This window comes from Micropterus salmoides, unplaced genomic scaffold (genome assembly GCF_014851395.1).
Source record: "Micropterus salmoides isolate LMB-PRFRI ecotype aquatic unplaced genomic scaffold, ASM1485139v1 Ms_hic_scaffold_4, whole genome shotgun sequence".
Classification (NCBI taxonomy): domain Eukaryota; kingdom Metazoa; phylum Chordata; class Actinopteri; order Centrarchiformes; family Centrarchidae; genus Micropterus; species Micropterus salmoides.
In genome coordinates, this window is record NW_024043372.1 from 11,766,885 (window position 1) to 11,786,051 (window position 19,167).

Consider the following 19,167-nt stretch of genomic DNA (forward strand, 5'->3'; position numbering starts at 1 on the left):
ATGTCTGTTGTGATTGCTTATCAGATCACCAAATGTGGTTTGTGTAATTGTATGCCCACAGGCCTCTGATGCATTCACGTCTTTACAGCTGTTCACTTGTTTTCTGATCACCCAAAAAGCAGTTTTAACACACCTTGTGGACATGGAGACTTGAGCTGACCAGATTATTGCTTTAACAGACATTTTCAGCCTTCTAATTGTGAGGATTTGCTGCTTTCCTGTTGTATTTCAGATTAATTTTGGGCTTGAGACTGTTCATAACCAAGTAAGCTATTATGTTCATATTGGGCGAAATTGTGACATGCATTTAATATATGAAATATATTTCTGGTGTTTTCTGTCTATATTTTACTCAGAATGTGTATTTAACGTTACTTCTGTAACATACTGAATTATAAAAGGACTCATCATTTTAACTTTGTTAGCATTAGACATCTACAGCTCCTAGCAGTCTATCAAAACATCTTCAGAGCTGTAGTTTCTGAACGATATCGGTGATATTTTAAAAAAACAAACAAAAAAAGGTTAAAATAATGATGTGTTCAGATTTATATTGACCTGCACGGTGGAATACATGAAGTTAAATCAAAATATGGACACTACACTACTAGTGGTTGGGCTTTTCAGAAAGAATAAAGAAAGGGGGGGAATGTTTGAGGGCACTGAATCCCATACAGCTTGGTGTACTTTTGTTTTGTAGTTTCACCGTTTCAAAGGTTCGTCTCGGCCGCCATGACAGCGGGAATCCGTCGACGTCCCGTCTGACGCCGCGACGTGACCAACGGTCCTAATGGGGCGGGGCTCTTAAACAGCGACGTCTAAATAAAGGATCGTGCAGAAATATACTCCAAATTATTTGACTTTTTCTCGACTAGTGAAAGGTAAGTTTGAATCGGATTTTGATACGTTATTAGCTAAATGTGTAGTTGCACGGATGCGCTGCTGGAAATAAACGTCGGCTGGTGGGTTTTATTCCATGCAACTGAAATGTATTTTATCTGCCTTGTGCGACGCCATCACTGTAGAAACCAGCGGACAAAATGGCGAAATTGCCGGAAATTTTGGGGGAACTCATCTTTTGGCACGTATGGAAATGATCGGAATGCATTGGCGAAGGCTGGTGGATAAGCCAGAGAAGAGTGCACCGTCTTGAAGGCGGTGTGTGTTTTTCGTTATGAGTGCACCTTTTCTTGTGTTTAAAGATAATGGGCTTCAATGAATGAAGTGGGTTTGGCAGTCTCACAGTTTCTAACCACGCACATTCACAGGAATGGGCCTCAAACCAGCGCAGTGCCAATGTGCTTTCCTGGTGTTCAGATGCGTTTCATTTTCCTCATTCAGGTAAATCTCGTGATGCCGATACGCCGAGCAGCAGCGACTCCAACACAGGAGAAGGCCCCCTCCTCTGCAGCAGAGAAAGGTTAGGCCGGGGCTGTCCATCGCCTTAACTAAAGAACCGTGAACACACAATCATCACTGATACAGAGTTCACTGTGCTCTCAGTACCCATTACAATCCACACAACCACACACTGTAGTCTGGATGGCTGTGTGGGCATGCCAACTTTGTGTTTACAACCCTCCATCAGCAAGGCAAGTCACTACACCTGAGAAATAGTGTCAGAATAAAATACAACAATGTTCTTGGTACTTACATGCAGAAAAATAATAACGTGGATATGATGAATAAGCAGGCGCACACATTCATTGTTCAGTACTGATTCACACTCTTTCAAATGAGGAAAAGGACCATATTTAAACCATAAGCTCAACAGATCCCGGCTGTCATCAAAACATTTGGTATTATGTCTTTGAGACTTCACAGAGCACAGGCCTCACTACTAGCAGATATGACCAATCAGCAGCCAGTCACAAGGCCCCAAATAGTGCACCACAGTTTGGAAATCAGACATAACACAAGGGAAATCACATGCACATCCAGGGCAGTAACAGTATCAACCTTTAAACTCTCTGAAGATGAGGACGTCCTCGAAATCCTGGTAGCGTAGTGGTTAAGGTGCATATCGTGCAACCATATAACATGCACGGTTTGATTCTAGCCTGAGACTTCTGTTGCATGTTGTACAGTCTATCCTCTACATCAGGGTATGTTAAACTATGGGTCCTGGCCCAAAATGGGAATGTGAACTTGTATTTCTAAAAATCTGTACTTTCAATGTTTTTGTTTTACTTTTAAAGTTAAAAAGGCTCCTACAGTGGCCACTCTCTTGCTAAATTCCTTGCGCTGCATGACACCCCCCCCCTCCAAAAGCAGAACAAATTAAAGAATAATTATAGAAAACTGCAAAACACAATGTTCCCACAGCGAAACAGTCAGTCGACTACCTGGTATTTGTAACAAAACCTACAGAGCTGTGTGTATTCTTTGGAAATGTAATACGTTTGCCATTTGAGGTGACTAAATAACACCTCTTCCTTTTCATTTGCAGTAGTTTTAATGTAGATATTATAGTGGTTAATTATACATCCCCAGGATAAATAAATGTATCACCACTCTATAAACTAAAGGTATGAATGCCAAAAAGTAAAACAAAGAGAAATTGGCATTATCCACATTGTGTTTTGATTTAACTTTGTGATGCTGTCAGGGTTATCGCACTTTTTTTTTTTTTCTTCAATGGCTCTCTGTCCTCTCAGAGCCTGAAGTCTCCTCAGAGGAGTCGCCCTCTGCCGACGAGGAGCACGCTGCATCTTCAGCTGCTACAGCCGAGGCTGAAGACGCCAAGGCCATGGGCGAGACCGAGCCCACAGAGAATGGAGAAAAGTCTGAAGGAGCCACGGCGGAGAAGGGAGGAGAAGGAACGGAAAAGAAAGAGTGAGTTTCACCAGAGAGCTAATCTGCAACTCTGAACACTGCGATATTTCACTTTGATAGCACTTTTATCCGTTTATTATCCTTACCTCTGCTGGATAACAGCAGCCTGCCCCACTACTGGATGCAGTGTTGCATTTCGAAAATATGTGACCGGTCACAGCCACATTTGTTAGGTAGATCTCAGACAGATGTACCAGTCGCTTTGCCCGCAGTCTTGGAGGAGTCCAGGAGGAGAAGACGTGATGGACATGATGAAAGTCTGGCCACTTGTTTCCAGCTCAGTCCATATCTAAAACTATCTACAAAGCCACATACAGTCAGAACCAAAAAAATTGCTTAGCAAATATATGTATTGGTATTAGTGGTCGACCGATATGGGGTTTTTAATGGCCAATGCCAATATTTAGAGAGTAATATTAGTCCTGTATTATTCCATGCAGAGTGCAAACTAATATACATGGCCATCTTAAGCAATAACTTTTTGTTTTAGATCAAAAAATACATGGTTATGCTGTAGATTTCAGAACGTGACTGGTGTTTAAGAGAGAGTTGGATCCAGTTTGTCTGAAGTCACGTCATTCAAATGCATTATTCTCTAAAGTATAACAATATATATTTAACGCTAGCCAGTAATGGTTTTAGATTTACTGTTATTTAGGATGATATATTGGCCTAGTGAGTGCAGGTATCGGCATATGCCGATTATCTCAAAATGGCAGATATCAGGTCATTTAATTGGTCTGTCACTAATGAGTACCCCGACATTAAAAGGAAACAAGTGGAAAAAACCTTCCATGATAAAGTTTTGGGGTCATTTAACCTGGCTTTCCAAGTTAACTCTTAAGTTAATCATTTCTCCTCCTTTCCTTCTCTGAGACCTTAACAAAGCAAACATTCACTTTTCTGCACATAGTACACTAGCACAGCAATTCAGTTAGGGTCAAATTACTATGGTGATCATTAAGACAGATGTTCTAAAACTCCATTTTGTCTTTCCCACCGGTGACAAACGGACAAAGTGACAAATGCAAGGACTGCGCGGCTGGACAGTGCGCAACACACTGCTATGTTCTCCTACTAAGGTGAGGATGTGATAAACATAAGGGTGGTAACCATCACAGTGAAATATCGCTTCTAAAAAATGATCCACTTCACTGAACTTGCTCCTTTTGGCGACAGGTTGAAGGATGGCTACAAGTACGAGAAAGCCAAAGTCAAGAAGATGAAAAGGACGATTCCTGCGTGGGCTAGCGTCACTGCCAGCAAAAAGGTTCCTGTTACCAACTTTGCAGGCACTCAGAACAAAGTGGATAATATCCTCATCGAAGCTATTACGGTGTGTACAAACTTTGTAAATCCACCTCTCAACGCAGTCAGTCACATGTGCTTGTTTTCTTTCCTTTTTGTTTTAAAAAAGAATAAAAATAATCTGTGTGATTTCTTGTCCACTTTCTTTACAGTCTTGTAATGACAGGTCTGGAGTTTCATACCAGTCCGTCATGAAATACATTGTGAAAAATTACCCAGGGATGGAACTTAACAAGAAGAAGTTTCTCATCAAGAAAGCAATGAAGAAACACTTGGAGAAGGGCACCATCAAACAGGTAAAGAATGTTGAAATTATCTAATATTATAGATAATAGCTATATAACTCATATTCAGACTTCTCCAATGCAAGGATATTTTAAAAAAGGCATCGTGTCCAGTCTGGGTGAAGAATTGGTGTGCTTTGTTTCATCAAATGTTAATTAAATTGAACTGACCCTGTGGTAAGCTCTGGACCCCTCACTTACTGCTGCTATGCCCGTCAAGCGTAGTTGCAAGCCACATATGAAAATGATAATGGGGCAGATTTACTGTCGAAATACTTCAACTAATACATTTTGAATCAGTGGGTCCTCGATTTTAGACAGAGGTAGACAAAAGCAGGCTTGTTATTTCTAGCTGACGACGACCATCAATTTTTCCAACTGAATTAACACTACTTGCTAGCGGATTATATTAGTTCTAATTAGCTGGCATATTGGCTAACGTTAGCTCCATGAGTTTGTTGAAAGTGCTGTCTCTGACTCACTTGAAAAATCCATAAAAGGTGTCTTAAAAATAGACTTGATGGCTATCCCAAATAATGATTTTAGCTGGGGTTGCTGGAGTGTAAACGTCCCCAAATTCACTAAAGAGCAGGGTAGAGTTGCTAACGCTTGCCTACACTCCAATAGCGTCCAGGACCTTCTCCAACACAGTGGGGAAATACTGCACAGACCATGGGCTAGTTGTGAAGCGCTCTTTATTTTATTTCTGTTTTTCAACGTAACCTGTAACCCCTCAAAATAATGTACTACCTGGCCTTGGAAGTAACGCTGGGTTAGGTTACTACTGTATGTTGTAAGTTGGTTAGCCTGATACGCAATTGTATTTATTTCACATTCTCACTTGAGTGAACCCAGGAAATGTCTCAGTTCTGCTTACTCTTATTTTTGCTCTGTCTCTCACACAGCTGAAGGGTAAAGGACTTTCAGGAACCTTCGCCATTGGGAAGCAGTCTACCTCCTCTAAGGTATGTTACAGCATAGGGAGGAAGTCAAGTGATGTACGATAGTTATATGCCAGACTTGTTCTTGGCAGGGAGCAGCAACTTCCTTGGGTCTTGTCTGGCAATAGTTCTTTTTATACTAGGGGTTTTGTAGAGATTACACAAATTAGATAAAACATATAAATTAGTGAGCTTTAGTGGTGAGAATTTGTTGGACAGAGACAGACTGTTCAGAGCTATCTGGCAGTAGCTTCATATTTAATGAACAGATAGTTGTTTTTTTTTAATCTTCTTCTCATCTAACTCTGGCCAAGACAGTATACATGTAGTTCCCAAAATGTGGAACTATTTCATCTAATTCATGAGTTAAGATTGAATCCCGTCCAACCTAGTTTGGACTGCAGTGTTTCTTCACTGATTTCCAACTTGTTCAGTGAGACAGAGCTTGTGCTCAGCAGCAGAATATCTTCAGTAGGAGATAACAGTACGATATTTTATAGGTCTAATCTTTAAATCAGTGACGTAGTATCAACAGTTTCCTTTTCCCATTTTTCCCTATGAGACTGGGATGTGTTTGGTTGTAATCGTCATGTCTGTAAATGGATGGTGTTTTAGAAAGCTGCTCAGAAGACTGAGTCTTTGGGAGACGCTCTTCCTCTCATCATCACTCGGCTCTGTGAGCCCAAAGAGGCCTCCTACAATCTGATCAAGAAATACCTGGAGCAGCACTTCCCCAGTCTCAACATTGAGAACAGGTACACGTGTACATTTACATTGGTGATTCATCTGATCCTTTTTCATTTTAAGAAGGTTTAAAGTGTTATACATTTCCAGAAAAAAAACAATTAGCTTAATCTGACCAACATTAAACTCCCCCAATATTGAGGTATTAATGATATGAAATAAAGTAGATGCAAGCAACTTGTTGCGTTTGGGAAGCTGTAACCTGTGAAAGTTGAATGTTTTCATATATATATATATATATATATATATAGATATAGATATAGATATAGATATAGATATAGATATATATATATATATATATATATATATATATATATATATATATATATAGATATAGATATAGATATATATATATATAGATATATAGATATATATATATAGATATATATATATATATATATAGATATATATATATAGATATATATATATATATAGATAGATATATATATATATATATATATATAGATATATATATATATATATATATATATAGATATAGATATATATATAGATATATCTCGAGAGAGAGAGAGAGAGAGAGAGAGAGAGAGATATGAATGAATATGAGAAACAGTGTGGTTAATAGTCGGACGTAATGCATTACCACGACAACCAAAAACTGACGAGCTGGAGTGTTCACTAACGATATGCTGCGTTAACATCACTACACTGTAAAGTTTATTGTACTTTACTGTCTGGCAGGAGTAGCTATTACTTACCCATGATAGAAACTAATGTGCGCGTATCAGCTGTTATCAATCATACAGTCGATGGTCCTGTCACGCACTGCACACGATAACTCCCACTACGTTTTATGGCGCGCTTACTTTACCGCGGGGGTGTGGGGGGTGCCTCCACTGATGCATTGGTAAAATGCAGGCTGCAGACTGTATATAAGACGGTGGCAGGTGAAAGTGCGACGCGTTTTCTGTCAACTGTCCTCCAACACCGCATGCACAAATGCCATAATGAAAATGAACAGCACATTAAACCAAGAGGAGGAAACAAAAAAATAAAATGACCCTCTGTTAGCTAACTTTCTGCAATAACTATGCTAGCTAACTACACCTGGCTAACTACAACTTAGTTAACTTAGCTAACTAAACTAGAAAGACAAACCAACAATCAGACACAGAGACATACCTACTGTAAGTTCTAAGTAAATTACATGATAAATTGGTTAGCTAGCTCACAACGATGTTTATGGGTTTGATGCTCAGGTGTAACAGTGCGCCTTCACAAGCTTGGAGAATGACGTATGACTTATGGAATTATTATAGTCTACATCACAACCCTGTTTTAACAACTAAGCAATTTTGCAACTTTGAGCACAAAATTAAGCCATTTGTCAAAAAATATTTGGCGAACTATGTGGGTAATCAACATTGTAAGGAAATGAAAATATGAAATATCATAGAAATGTCAAAATACACTGGAGGGGGGGCTTTAAAAGGTAGAAGCTTGAATATGAATAATTTACTGACTCTGGTTCGTCCTCAGGCCAGACGTCCTGAAGGTAGCCCTGTTGAAGGCAGTAGAGAAAGGACAACTGGAGCAAATCACTGGGAAAGGAGCTAGAGGGACCTTCCAGGTAACATTACCTATAACACGGTTTAATTTTTTTGTTGAGTCACATCTGCTGCTAACACATAAATTGTTCAATTATGTTGAAGAGCATTTGGCAACATGAATGCTTCTTCCCTCAATCGTTAAAATTAAAGGCACCATGCTGGATAAAGATGCTGTGTTTGTCATGTCACAAGTTCTCCTCTCACTCTCCATTTTTAAGCATTCAAGAATAAAATCTTATAAGATGAATTTTATTTGCAAGTAAAAAGCAAATCTGGATTTTTTTGGTGTGTTTTTTATTTTAATTTTTTTAGAATTGGGTATTGCAAGAAAAAGATATTGGCAGTTAATATTACCTAATAAAACATTAAACCCAGTGAGAAATAAAAGTGTTTGTCATACTGGCAGCATAAAAGAGAACTGACTGCATAGCTAGAAGCTTACAGATTCAGTGAAGGACAAATGATAATGGAAAATATCCTAAAAATGTTTATGTCTGACTGTCACAGCTGAAGCGAACTGGTAACCGGGTCCTGCTGAAGGGCGGCGCCCTAGAGGACGCCATCACAACCGCCATTACAGCAATGAATGAACCTAAAACCTGCAGCACCACCACTCTCCGCAGATACCTAGTAGACGCCAACAAGGATAGAAAGGAGTATCAATTAGGTGAGACCCCCCATCTCTCCTGCTTGCATGTCTTCGCAAGACTGCTGCCGACTTCTAACTGCTTTTTCAGGTTATTACAAATTGGGCATAATTCAAAGGTGCAAGTAAAGTATTTTCAAGTAATTGGTTTCCAAATGGAAAAGCACACTAAATTTACTCAATCATCATTTAGAATGTTTTCAGTTTTGTTCTTTGTGTTTACTATTGATTACTACTGATTTCTTTATTGGATGCTATTTTAACCATCAACTCAAGCTGATCACTGCCACGATTCTCTTTAGAGAATGAAACAAACTTACACCCACGTTTCAAGCCTATAAGAGGTGAGCTGTAGAGATATTGTGTGAGTGTGACTTTAAGGACTTTCATTTTATAACATGAAACCCAAACAACAAGGTTTGTCCATCCAAAATGGTGTTACTAAAAGGGTAATATTTTTTACTTTAGTGGCCAATCTGAGGAGGACCCTGACAAAGTGTAAAGTACTCGGCTGGATGGAGCAGATCACTGGCCACGGCTTCACTGGGACCTACCAGCTTTCGTTCCCTTTCTACCCAAGGTATGTCGAATACATTTGGAGAAAAGGGTTCCATTATTTAGTCATTTTATACTCTTAATACCTTTTTTCTTCATGACACTTTGTCTCAAGGTTTAAAAAATCTCAACATTATTGTCAAAAACAACACTGTGGCACACAAAAATACAGACAGTTCTCCTGCTTATGAGATATGGACCTTGTTATAAAATATTTATCTCCTAGTTGAGAGATTCTAAGTGCACAATAATGAGATGGATATAATAATAAACATCTCCAATTTTTGTTTAATATTTTTAGTGAATGCAATGTGCTACCATAGTAGTTTCAAATTCATACAGATATGTGAGGTTAGAGGGAAGCGCGGTGGTGCAGTGGTTAGCACTGCCTCACAGCAAGAAGGTCGTGGGTTCAAACCCTGGTTGCCCCGGCCTTTCTGTGTGGAGTTTGCATGTTCTCTCCGGGTACTCTGGCGTCTTCCCACCATCCAAAGACATGCAGGCTAGATTAATTGGTGTGTCCAAAATTGTATTTAGGTGTGAGTGGTTGTCTGTCTATGTGTGGCCCCGCGATGGACTGGCGACCTGTCCAGGGTATACCCCGCCTTTCGCCCAATGTAAGCTGGGATTGGCTCCAGCCCCCCGCGACCCTGTATGCAGCCTAAGCGGTTGACGATGGATGAGGGGTTAGAGGGTGGTGGATGAAAATTACCTAAGGTTTTGGAAAAATCACAGTAAAGGGACTAACAGACAGGCCAACACAACTAATATGCTTGTATTTATACCCGTTCTCAGATCTCTTCTTTTCTCTTTCTCTCTGTAGTCCTACCATCCTGTACCCAGACAAGTTCAAAGAGCATCCAGTGAAAAACCCTACACCTACACCCAAGCGAAGGCGGGCGGCTCACTCTTCTGACGAGTCAGAAGAAGAGTCAGAAGACGAGGAAGACGAAGAGGAAGAAGAAGAGGAAGAGTCTGAGGAAGAAGCTCCCCCCCGTAAGAGGTAGGTGTAGAAAATATTATCTGTACTTTGTATTAGTGGTCGAACGGTATTGGTGTTTTCAATTGCATATGCCAATATTTAGAGAGCAGGGCAGCCGATGGCGGATAAATAATACTAATATCAAAACAGAGAAAAGTCTTGTATTATTCCATGCAGAGTACAATCTAATATACACGGTTATCTTAGCCAGTAACGTGTTGTTTTAGATGGATTTTTGAATGAAATAAAAAAATACATTGAGTTATGCTGTAGACTTAAGAACGTGACTGGTGTTTTAGGGAGAGTGGGTTACAGTTTGTCAGGAGTGACGTCATACAGCTGCATTTTACACTCCACATTATAACAATATATATTTAACGCTTGCCATTAATAGTTTTTGATTACATGATTACCGTTTAAATAAATAAATGTATAGTATGGAGTGCAGGCTTTACACTTTTTTTTTTTCTTTTCTCAGTGACGCTATTTTCCAATAGTGTGTGTGTGTGTGTGTTGAATTATGCTCCTTTTACTTAAGTAACAGCTGCCTGTTCAAATTACTCTTAGGCAATCTCAGAAGAGGCCTCCACCCAAGGCCCGCCGTCCTCCACCACCCAAGAAATCTCAGAGCGCAAGTTCGTCAAAAGCTAAAGCCCGGGGGCGCCCCCTCGCAAAGAAGTCTCCAGCTAAGAAATCTGTCTCTCCAGCCAAGAAAACGGTGTCTTCAGCCAAGAGATCGACAGGGAAACAGTCAGCCTCTAAGAAGGAATCAACGCCACCACCTAAAGCCACACCTGTCAAGAGAGGAGCTCCTGCAAGAAAGCCCAAAACACCAGCTGTTAAAAAGCTAACCAAAAGGGGGTCCAAGCAACCTGTGTCCAGAGATTCATCCCCTGAGGAGGCTGTGGTCACAAAGGAGACGTCAAGGAGCGGGTCGAAGCGATCAAAACCCGAAGAGTCATCCCATGAAGAGCCTGCAGTTAAAAAGCCAGCGACCAAAAGTGGGTCCAGGCGGCACGAGAATGAAGAGTCATCCCCTAAAGCGCCTGTAGTCAAAAGGGGGGCGAAGAGCAAGAAGCAGTCCACTCGTAAGTCCAAGAGGGGGAAATACTGAGCCCAGGATAGCCTTCCATGGACTGGGCCGCTCTGAATATGCAGCGGTCTGCCGCTTTGTTTCAGTGCGCTCTCTCTCTCATTCTCTTTTTATGATTGTTTTCACCCTTTTTAATGGGGCAGTAGGTTTTTTTATTTTTATTTTGTAGAATTAGAACGTTATCCTACCAGTTAAGTTAACTGTACATTGAGAGTTTCTGAATTTCCTTTTTAATCACCATGTGTAGAAAAAGCTCAGTTAGTGTTGCCGTTTAAACAGATGTATGACCAGCTGCCAGGTCGGGAAAGCATAGCAAGATCCGACATACTGTAACTAGAGCCACGTAGTGACTTCTGTTTTTATATCTGTTCCTCATCCAGTCTTTAGGTGATGGCAGCACATGTTCCTAATATCACGTTAAGTGAAATATCAGTGTTTTGAAGGGATGAAAACAATATCCATTTTTAAGTTAAAATGTGGGTTGAAAAGTTTGACCAGTTACTAATGATATTAATATTTTATAAAACAGATTTTAAGGTTATTGTCCTGAGTTCTGGGATAAAACTACAGTATTTTGGCCATGCGGTACTGCAGCAGAATCTGCATTTTTATCCATATTTGTCCTTATATAATTTTATTATTAACGATGATTTGTTTATTTAAAACACAAAATTGCCCCCCAAAAACCTGCCAGGTTGAGGACTTCAGAGGATAAAACACTATGTTAGTATTAATTTCAAACATTTGGGGGAAAGTGTCGTCTTTTTTTATTTTGTTTTGGGGTTTTTTTTTGTGTGTGTGTGTGTGTGTGTGTGTGTGTGTGTGTGTAAACAAGCATATACATAAATTGATTTTATTGCTTCACAGCTGTAATTCAGTACCAAACTGTATGAAATGCGTGTTGTGAATAAGAAAAAGGAGGATAATAGCTCATACATACCCTGCATGCATGTATTCCTTGTGTTGTTAAGCTTTTTTTCCAAGTCATTAATAAAATGGCTATATTTGTAAATTCTTGCTGGGGGGTGTTTATGTTTTATTATATTATTTTAGCATACAGGGGACAAAATTAAAAACTAACAGCACATTTCCCTTGTTCCAGAACATAAACTAGTATTTTGACAGTTGTCTGTCATAAATTTATAAGTTTGTGGGTTTCTTTGTTCTGCACAAAACAACACAGTATTGTATAATCATGCCACAGGGCAACGCTTCCCAACTGGGGTTTGTTAGGACAAAATGATTAACTAAATGGTTTAAATGATTCACCTGATTTAACTGTCACTTCCTGAGGGTTAACCGGAACATTATCAACAACAACAAAACTAAGGGGATTTCTTTATGATAAATCATCAAAAAAGAGCACATATCATTTTTACAGCCTTCTTGTTTAAAGTGGAGAATATTATTCTACGTTTTTGATTTCTTGAGCAAGTTATGACTTTTGAATTACATTTTTTGAGGGCGATACTTTGCCACTTTTCTTAAATGAATTGATTACTTTAATTTCTGCAAGTTTGTATCAAATGTTGAAACCAAATACTATATTGCCTACATGTGGGAGAGGTATAAGGGGCATGTGTAGTGGTGGAAAGTAATTACATTTATTCAAGTATGATCCATCTAATATGCTACTTTCTACTTCTACTCCACTTTATGTCAGTAACTACTGTACTTTGTACTCCCTTTCATTTATCTGACATCTATAGTTACTAGTTACTCTTCAGGTTGATTTTATGTTTATTTGACAGGGACAACGGGGGTGGTGATGGTGCAGTAGATAAGACACATGCCTTTGGTGTGAGAGAGGGACCCGGGTTCAATTCCCCATTCTGACCCATCCACCAATGTGTCCCTGAGCAAGACACTTAACCCGTAGTTGTTCTAGAGGGATGCGACCTCTGACATATATAGCAATTGTAAGTCGCTTTGGATAAAAGCATGAGCTAAATGAATTAATGTAATGTAAGAGCGCGCAGTACATGCATTGTACCAGACATAGCTCAAAGCTAATTCTCTTCTGCCGTCCCTGGGCAGGTGACCATGGTACACAGAACATAACCATTAAAGATTAATAATAAATCCAAACCTTAAATTTCATAAAAAGCCGGACAAATAAAATCAAACCACATGTAATAGACTAAAAAGCAATAAATACCCATTTAAAACACAACATCAACAATCCCAATGCAACAATACACAATCCATCAGTACCGATAATGGCCACATTCAGTGTGGCACAGCTCAATGACTACAGTGATTAAGATTCCCAACCCTTTTTGGTTTGTGGCACCTCACAACAAAGCAGTGTCTGGTTGGGGGTTGGGTCAGCTTTATTTCCTCTCTAAACTTCACAGAGGATTTCGTTTAAATATTAAATATATTGTTTAAGGCTTTAACAGGTAAAAATGTCCAATTTTTTTGAAAAAGCTATAGATTATAGAAAACTCAAAAAGATAAATACAATTTTAAATAGCAAAACGTTTTTTTTATTCTTTTCCACCCTATTAATCATTTCATGACCCCCGAACTTATCTCGTGACCCTTGGGAGAGAAGTTAGAAAACACTGGGTTAAACTACTAAACTCAACTACTGATCTGTAAGTAAAGTTATCCTGGCCTCCAGAAGCTACAATAGTACAGTGCTGCTTACACATTGAGGCATCAGCATAATATAAAATAATAATGTCAAAGGGGGCCTTTTTCTGTGGAACAAGAACTTTTCCCTCTAATACATTTTGAATTCAGGACTTTGACTTGGAGTAGAGTATTTTACCTTTTGACATCAGTCCTTTCACTTACGTAAGTTTCTGAATACTTTCCCACCGCTTGGCGTGACGTCAGGTTGCGCAATGACCAGGAATGCGTTGAGCTACAAAAAAAAAAAAAAGTGTGGATAGAGACAGCAGCAGAGAGAGGGGTGGAGTGAAGTTTCATATACCCCTTCTCATCCTCCTTTTAAGCGTCCTACTCGGGTTCCTATTCCCCGAGCCCCGCCTCGGACCAGCAGCACACCTGGACCACCAAGCGGCAGCAGCAGGTGAGGGCGAGGAGGACCCTGACTGTCAAACGCGGCGTGTGAAGAAGACACAGACTGGGTGGAGGAGGTGGAGGCTCAGACTCTAAAAAGTGAGTTTCTGTGGTTTTAAAGTCTCTTGACAACCTTCGAACTGAGCTCAGATTGAGACGCTCTTGTGTAGGCTTACTGTTTGCTTCCACGGGGCGGAAACGCTCACGAAGTTTGTCATTTTACCTCACTGATTTTGGATTTCGTCCACGGCTCGAGACTTGGCTGTACGGACACGCGCACTAAAACAGAAACTTCCCCGTGTATTAGCAACGATCTTGAGGCTTTTACGGCGACCTGCAAAACGATGCACAGGCGCAAATTAAACCAAGGCCTGTGTCAGAATTAACAGATCACGTCCCTACATTGGACAACACTGTGCCAAACTTATATTTTTAACCCTCCTATAGCACTATTGCGATTGAGTTTCCGAAATGTGTGCATACATGTTTCGACAGTTTTTTAGATGAATTTTAGTGTCCTTTTGCTTTTGGGTGTAAAATGTTGCTGCTGTCTGGCTTTACAGAAATAAACAGGCAGCATGGGTGAGGCACCAGTCAGAGAGGACGGTGCAGTGACACGATCAGCAGAGGTAACTCTCATTAATGTCTTTGCCTGTGTGCATACGTGTGTGTGTGTGTTTGTTTTGCCTCAACTCTTTTCTTTATTGTGAAGTATGTGGGCTCATTTCCTGTGGATGACCATTGTTTGGATGACCAGATAGAGCAACTGCACACTCAGCTGAAGTCCCTTAAAGTAAGTCCTCAGCTGTCTTGAGGTTGCTCAAAATGATCAGCACCCCAAAAAGCTTATACCTGTTTAATGGAGCATACAATGCCTAAAAGGTTTGTTGTCTTCAATCAGACATGCAAAAGGAAGATGCCTGTGTCTATAAAATTTTCCATCAAAGGAGTGAAAATATATAATGAGGATGAAACCGTAAGTATGGTGGTTTATCTCTGATGAAAATATTCTGCACATACATAACGATTAAAGTTGAAGATGTAGTTTTAGTCACAGTGGCATCACGGGTTCTTATGTCTGCAGACGCTCCTGATGGCTCATGCCCTACGTAGAGTCTCTCTGTCCACTGCCCGGCCCATCGATGGCCAGTTTGCCTTCGTCTCACACAACCCAGGCAGCACTGATGCCCAACTGTACTGCCATGTCTTTCAAGCTAGGCATGCCAGAGCGGTAAGAAATGACCAGTGGCATTGTTCTTTTATTACAACAAAGGAAAATAGGGCTACTATTATTTACGGTTACTGCTCTGATGACAAAAAGATGACGTACACAATTTTTAGCCCAAATCTTGAACATGGCTATGAAATATCTGTGATTTTGACATTACAGTCCTATTTGTGATGCATCAAAAGGGGCGAATGTGTAATGTATTTTAAAGAGACCTGCGGGTTGGTGTATGAGGAGGGGCTGACAGTTTAAAAATACTGTGACCAAGTCCTTCATAGTTGCACCTAGTTGAACTTTTGCATGTCATTATTTATCACAATCTTCCGAAGCACTTAAAAAAAGTTGCAGTGGCTGTTGAGACAACATAAGTGAAAACACTTGTCTGGGTGCACCATGGGTGTGTGGGTGTATGTCACAATAAACTACAATTTACACAAGAGAGAAACCAGCATTAGATATAATATATAGAATAACTGATCTCATAGTAATGACAGAGACTGAAGCCCTTTCTAGATTCTTACCTCAAACTTAACCAAACTCTTATCTAACTCCAACCATATCTAGTCTTAAATTAACCATTTAACTTCATAAAACGTATGCTCAAAACCAACCTTGCTGTGTAACCATAAGATATTTTGAGTCAGCCCATCTGAGTTTGTGGTGAGGCTTATTCCGAAATAGAGAGAAAAGGATTACTATAACAACAATATATTACCTCTTCACTACACATTACTGTTGGATGTCTGCTGCTTGAATTTGTTAGGGAGCATTTTGACAGCCTAACTATATTTATGTCAATTACGGGTAACTTTAAAATGGACTACAGAAATGTCAAATAAGACTGCTTTGTAACTTAAGAATGTGGTTTACCAAATAACACTATCGAACAGTAAAGACCTAAAGTGTTAGTGCATTGCTCAAAGATTTATTCCATTTGAGTGTAACTGTTCAGTTTTCGGTGTCCACTTTCTCGCCTGCAGGCACAGTTCCTGAACCTGCTACTTTGCCGCTGTTTCCAGCTGTATTACTTGGAGAAGCACCCAGAGGAGGCCCAGAAAGACTCTGTTGACTCAGTGCCTCGTCGCAACCCCTCCCTACTCAACCACGGCTTCCCTCTCAGTGTTAGTGCCCTGGTGTCGTTCAGAAGAGCCCCTTTTCAAGGATTGCTAGGGACTAAGGTTTGCACATTAATGTCTTATATTCTCTCTTACGCTATGTTATTACTTCAATGCCAGTGTTTCCCTTCTAGTTTGCAACTTAATCTACCTGTATTCAAACATTTTGTTTCTCATACCCATCTATTGAAGAATCACAAGTCTGTTGATGACCCGCACAGCAGCCCAGATGAACTCTTCCCCACCTCCTCCCCCTCCCTGGTGCGCAAGAAAGTCATCCGGAGTAAAGGACTGCGCTCTGGGGCTTACCGCTCCTTCACTTTCACACCAGTCAAACAGCGCAGTGTTCAGGAAGGACTGAGTGTGTCAAAAGGTGGGCGAGGTGTTCACAGAGCGCTTTCAAGAGTTAAAGAGTTGATTAGGTAACACAAACCCCTCAGTGTTGGGTGATGGGCAGTCATTCACGGTCTGTTGTGGTATCAGAAGGGAGTTCTTGTAATTTTATACTACTTAATTAGGTGATGGATTATAGTCTTTTCTCACGTGGGTCATAGTGTAGATACATTTTCTTAAAGCACCTTACAGATGTTCATTTGACACATTGAAACAATGGGTTATTTCATCACCACTTTCCTTAGTTCATCATAGTCCTGTTATGTTTAAACCAAACATTTTCTTCACCAAGTTGGGATTATGGTTCCCCATGCAAACAGGTGGAGTAATTTTGGCTTCTTGACCTTTTTAGACCGTAAACATCTCCAAATTCACAATGATTTTTTTTCTTATATGTAAAACAGTAAACGACCAAGACAAGATGGCATTAAGGAGATCCCGCACCCCAAGCTTGGCCGAAACCGAAGAAGCATTGGCTCAAGCTGTCTGGTGTTGGGCTGGCATCGCAACGTGAGTGTCGCTCGTGCATTTAACATATCTCATGGACCGTATTTGCCTTCTCTGGTGCTTATTTGTTCTCGAGTATGATTTTCTAAAGGCGTGTCTTCTGTATTTTAGTGACAGCAGCTACTCCCTGCTTGCAGACGATGTTTTGGGATCTTACCTCCTGTGCCCACATCCTAAAAAGCCTGAATGTGGCTCTCTCATCATTCGCTTGCCCTCTGGCCTGATCACCCACGTCATAGAAAACACTTGTAAAGGGAAATTCCTGCTGAAGGTAATTGTTTTGTCTAGGCAGATTGAATCTTATCAGTGTTTCCCAACCAGGTATATTAATGGCCGCCAAAGTATATTTGGCAACCCGTTTTAGCATTTTGCAGAGAAATGCAAAGAGACACGGATACTTCTGTGCAACCCTAATTGTGATTTTACAGTAATTTTTTCTGTTTATTTGGTTTATCTTTGTGGCAGAAATGCAAGACTGAATTCAGTTCCATACCAGAACTGATTGAATACTACACTGAGACTCAAGATGAGCTGCCATGTCTGCTGAGCTGGGCCAGGGTGAACCACTGTTATGAGTGGGAGGAGAAAACCAGCAAGCAGGCTGTAAATCCACACAGGAGCAGGAAGAAAGCCAAAAGTAAAAAGGAATGGGTTTAAAACCTGGGCACTGGAACTTGTGGCAGCCTCTGAGGATCCAAAATAAGTGACACCTTTTTTTTCTTCTTGTGCACATATCTTACTTTTAAATCACATTTGGTGTTGTGGGGAGCCTTAAGAAACGGGATAACACAATGTACCTATTAAAAGTGCTGCCACTTATGTATATAGTATGCACATCAAGTGGTAATTTCATCACAGGGTACTTATTTGTCAGAGGTGTCATATTTTGTGCTTGCTGCTTCTAATGTTTGTGTATATATATAATTTTTTATTTTTTTAAATATTTTTATTTGTGCCTATAAGGCATCAGTCGAGTTGATTAGTGTTTTTAAGACATGAAACTAACCACCTGAAACTATGGAGTGGACCTGAACACAAAGCGACAACTGTTCTTATTATTCTTGCATCATAAAGATGTTGAACAAATATATTGGATCAGATTTTATTGTTTAATTGAATTTTTATCTTGCTTACACGTTACTCTTTGTGTTTTTAAGACATTAGACCTGGATGATTTCAAGTTGTCTATGTTTAAAAGTGTTTGTGTAACTGGTCATTTGAACTGGTAATGTTGTGTGCAGTTTAATATACGTTGCGTGCTGATTTAATCAGTGGTAAGAAATTCGATCTGCTCTGTGATTTTGGACATAAGATTGTCCGTGATCTTGTTTTCAGGTCCAAAAGTAGTTTGTATCATCTTTTCCACATCAGGCAAGCAAACATTTTCATCTTGTACACCCGCTTGAGATTAAATCACAGGTGTGTTTTGTTTTCTTGGAAAAATATTGTTTTACATCATTTGTGACTCTGTAAAGCACAACACCAACTGTAGATTTAGTATTGAGAAAGATACTACTTTGAGGCTGTGATTTATCAGGCAATTTAAAGGACAGTAGTCTCTAAATCCCATTTAGTTTATTAGGTACACCTGGCTAAAACTGATGCTTTCTAAAACAACAGTCCAGCAATAACATACCTTCAGAAAAGAAAATATCAAACAGTGTAACAAATGTTTAAAAAATGGTTTTTCATGGCACTATTGATAAAATATACACTGACAAGGACACACCAGGCTAAGTTGATATGACAAAATGACTTTAATAACAAAGTGTAATGTTAAAGAGTGGTAGTCAGGATTTGGATTTTAAAAACTACTCTCCTCATTTTTAATGTTAAGTTAGCTAGAAATGGAAGGAAGATGCTAGACAGAGCGATGGATGGAGACACCACATTATCATGAAGGCACTGCATTTTTCTTTTTTGCTAAAAAAAAAA

At 39.8% G+C, this 19,167-nt stretch overlaps 2 protein-coding genes across 5 annotated transcripts; both read left to right on the forward strand.

Annotated features, from left to right (window-relative positions):
* Positions 1-763: 763 nt before the first annotated feature.
* Positions 764-11,976, forward strand: hp1bp3 (heterochromatin protein 1, binding protein 3). Of its 4 annotated transcripts, XM_038695871.1 has the most exons (15): positions 804-881; positions 1,026-1,158; positions 1,342-1,420; positions 2,658-2,835; positions 3,855-3,917; positions 4,015-4,171; positions 4,296-4,439; positions 5,333-5,392; positions 5,984-6,123; positions 7,613-7,703; positions 8,191-8,350; positions 8,632-8,673; positions 8,798-8,909; positions 9,708-9,887; positions 10,434-11,976. In XM_038695871.1, exons 3-15 carry the CDS (start codon positions 1,354-1,356, stop codon positions 10,978-10,980), a joined length of 1,941 nt encoding a protein of 646 aa, XP_038551799.1. In that variant the 5' UTR covers positions 804-881; positions 1,026-1,158; positions 1,342-1,353; the 3' UTR covers positions 10,981-11,976. The 4 variants fall into 4 exon arrangements, with proteins under 4 accessions (XP_038551798.1, XP_038551801.1, XP_038551800.1 ...); XM_038695870.1 differs by lacking the exon at positions 1,026-1,158 and having other exon boundaries at positions 764-881; XM_038695873.1 differs by lacking the exons at positions 1,026-1,158; positions 3,855-3,917 and having other exon boundaries at positions 764-881.
* Positions 11,977-13,951: 1,975 nt separating this feature from the next.
* On the forward strand, positions 13,952-18,675 carry sh2d5 (SH2 domain containing 5). The gene is made up of 10 exons (XM_038695874.1): positions 13,952-14,088; positions 14,553-14,618; positions 14,702-14,782; positions 14,891-14,965; positions 15,074-15,220; positions 16,198-16,395; positions 16,525-16,705; positions 17,130-17,235; positions 17,344-17,503; positions 17,698-18,675. The coding sequence occupies exons 2-10, from the start codon at positions 14,568-14,570 to the stop codon at positions 17,887-17,889; spliced, it is 1,191 nt and encodes a 396-aa protein (XP_038551802.1). The 5' UTR covers positions 13,952-14,088; positions 14,553-14,567; the 3' UTR covers positions 17,890-18,675.
* Positions 18,676-19,167: the final 492 nt, after the last annotated feature.

What these genes read in the sequence shown, in the direction of transcription:
- hp1bp3 (XM_038695870.1), top strand. Translation starts at nt 1,354, where the DNA reads ATGCCGATACGCCGAGCAGCAGCGACTCCAACACAGGAGAAGGCCCCC. An exon ending in TCCTCATCGAAGCTATTACG is followed by an intron (nt 4,172 to 4,295) that starts GTGTGTACAAAC and finishes CTTTCTTTACAG; the next exon opens with TCTTGTAATGACAGGTCTGG. An exon ending in GAGCTAGAGGGACCTTCCAG is followed by an intron (nt 7,704 to 8,190) that starts GTAACATTACCT and finishes TGACTGTCACAG; the next exon opens with CTGAAGCGAACTGGTAACCG.
- sh2d5 (XM_038695874.1), top strand. Translation starts at nt 14,568, where the DNA reads ATGGGTGAGGCACCAGTCAGAGAGGACGGTGCAGTGACACGATCAGCA. An exon ending in AAGCTAGGCATGCCAGAGCG is followed by an intron (nt 15,221 to 16,197) that starts GTAAGAAATGAC and finishes TCTCGCCTGCAG; the next exon opens with GCACAGTTCCTGAACCTGCT. An exon ending in AAGGATTGCTAGGGACTAAG is followed by an intron (nt 16,396 to 16,524) that starts GTTTGCACATTA and finishes CATCTATTGAAG; the next exon opens with AATCACAAGTCTGTTGATGA.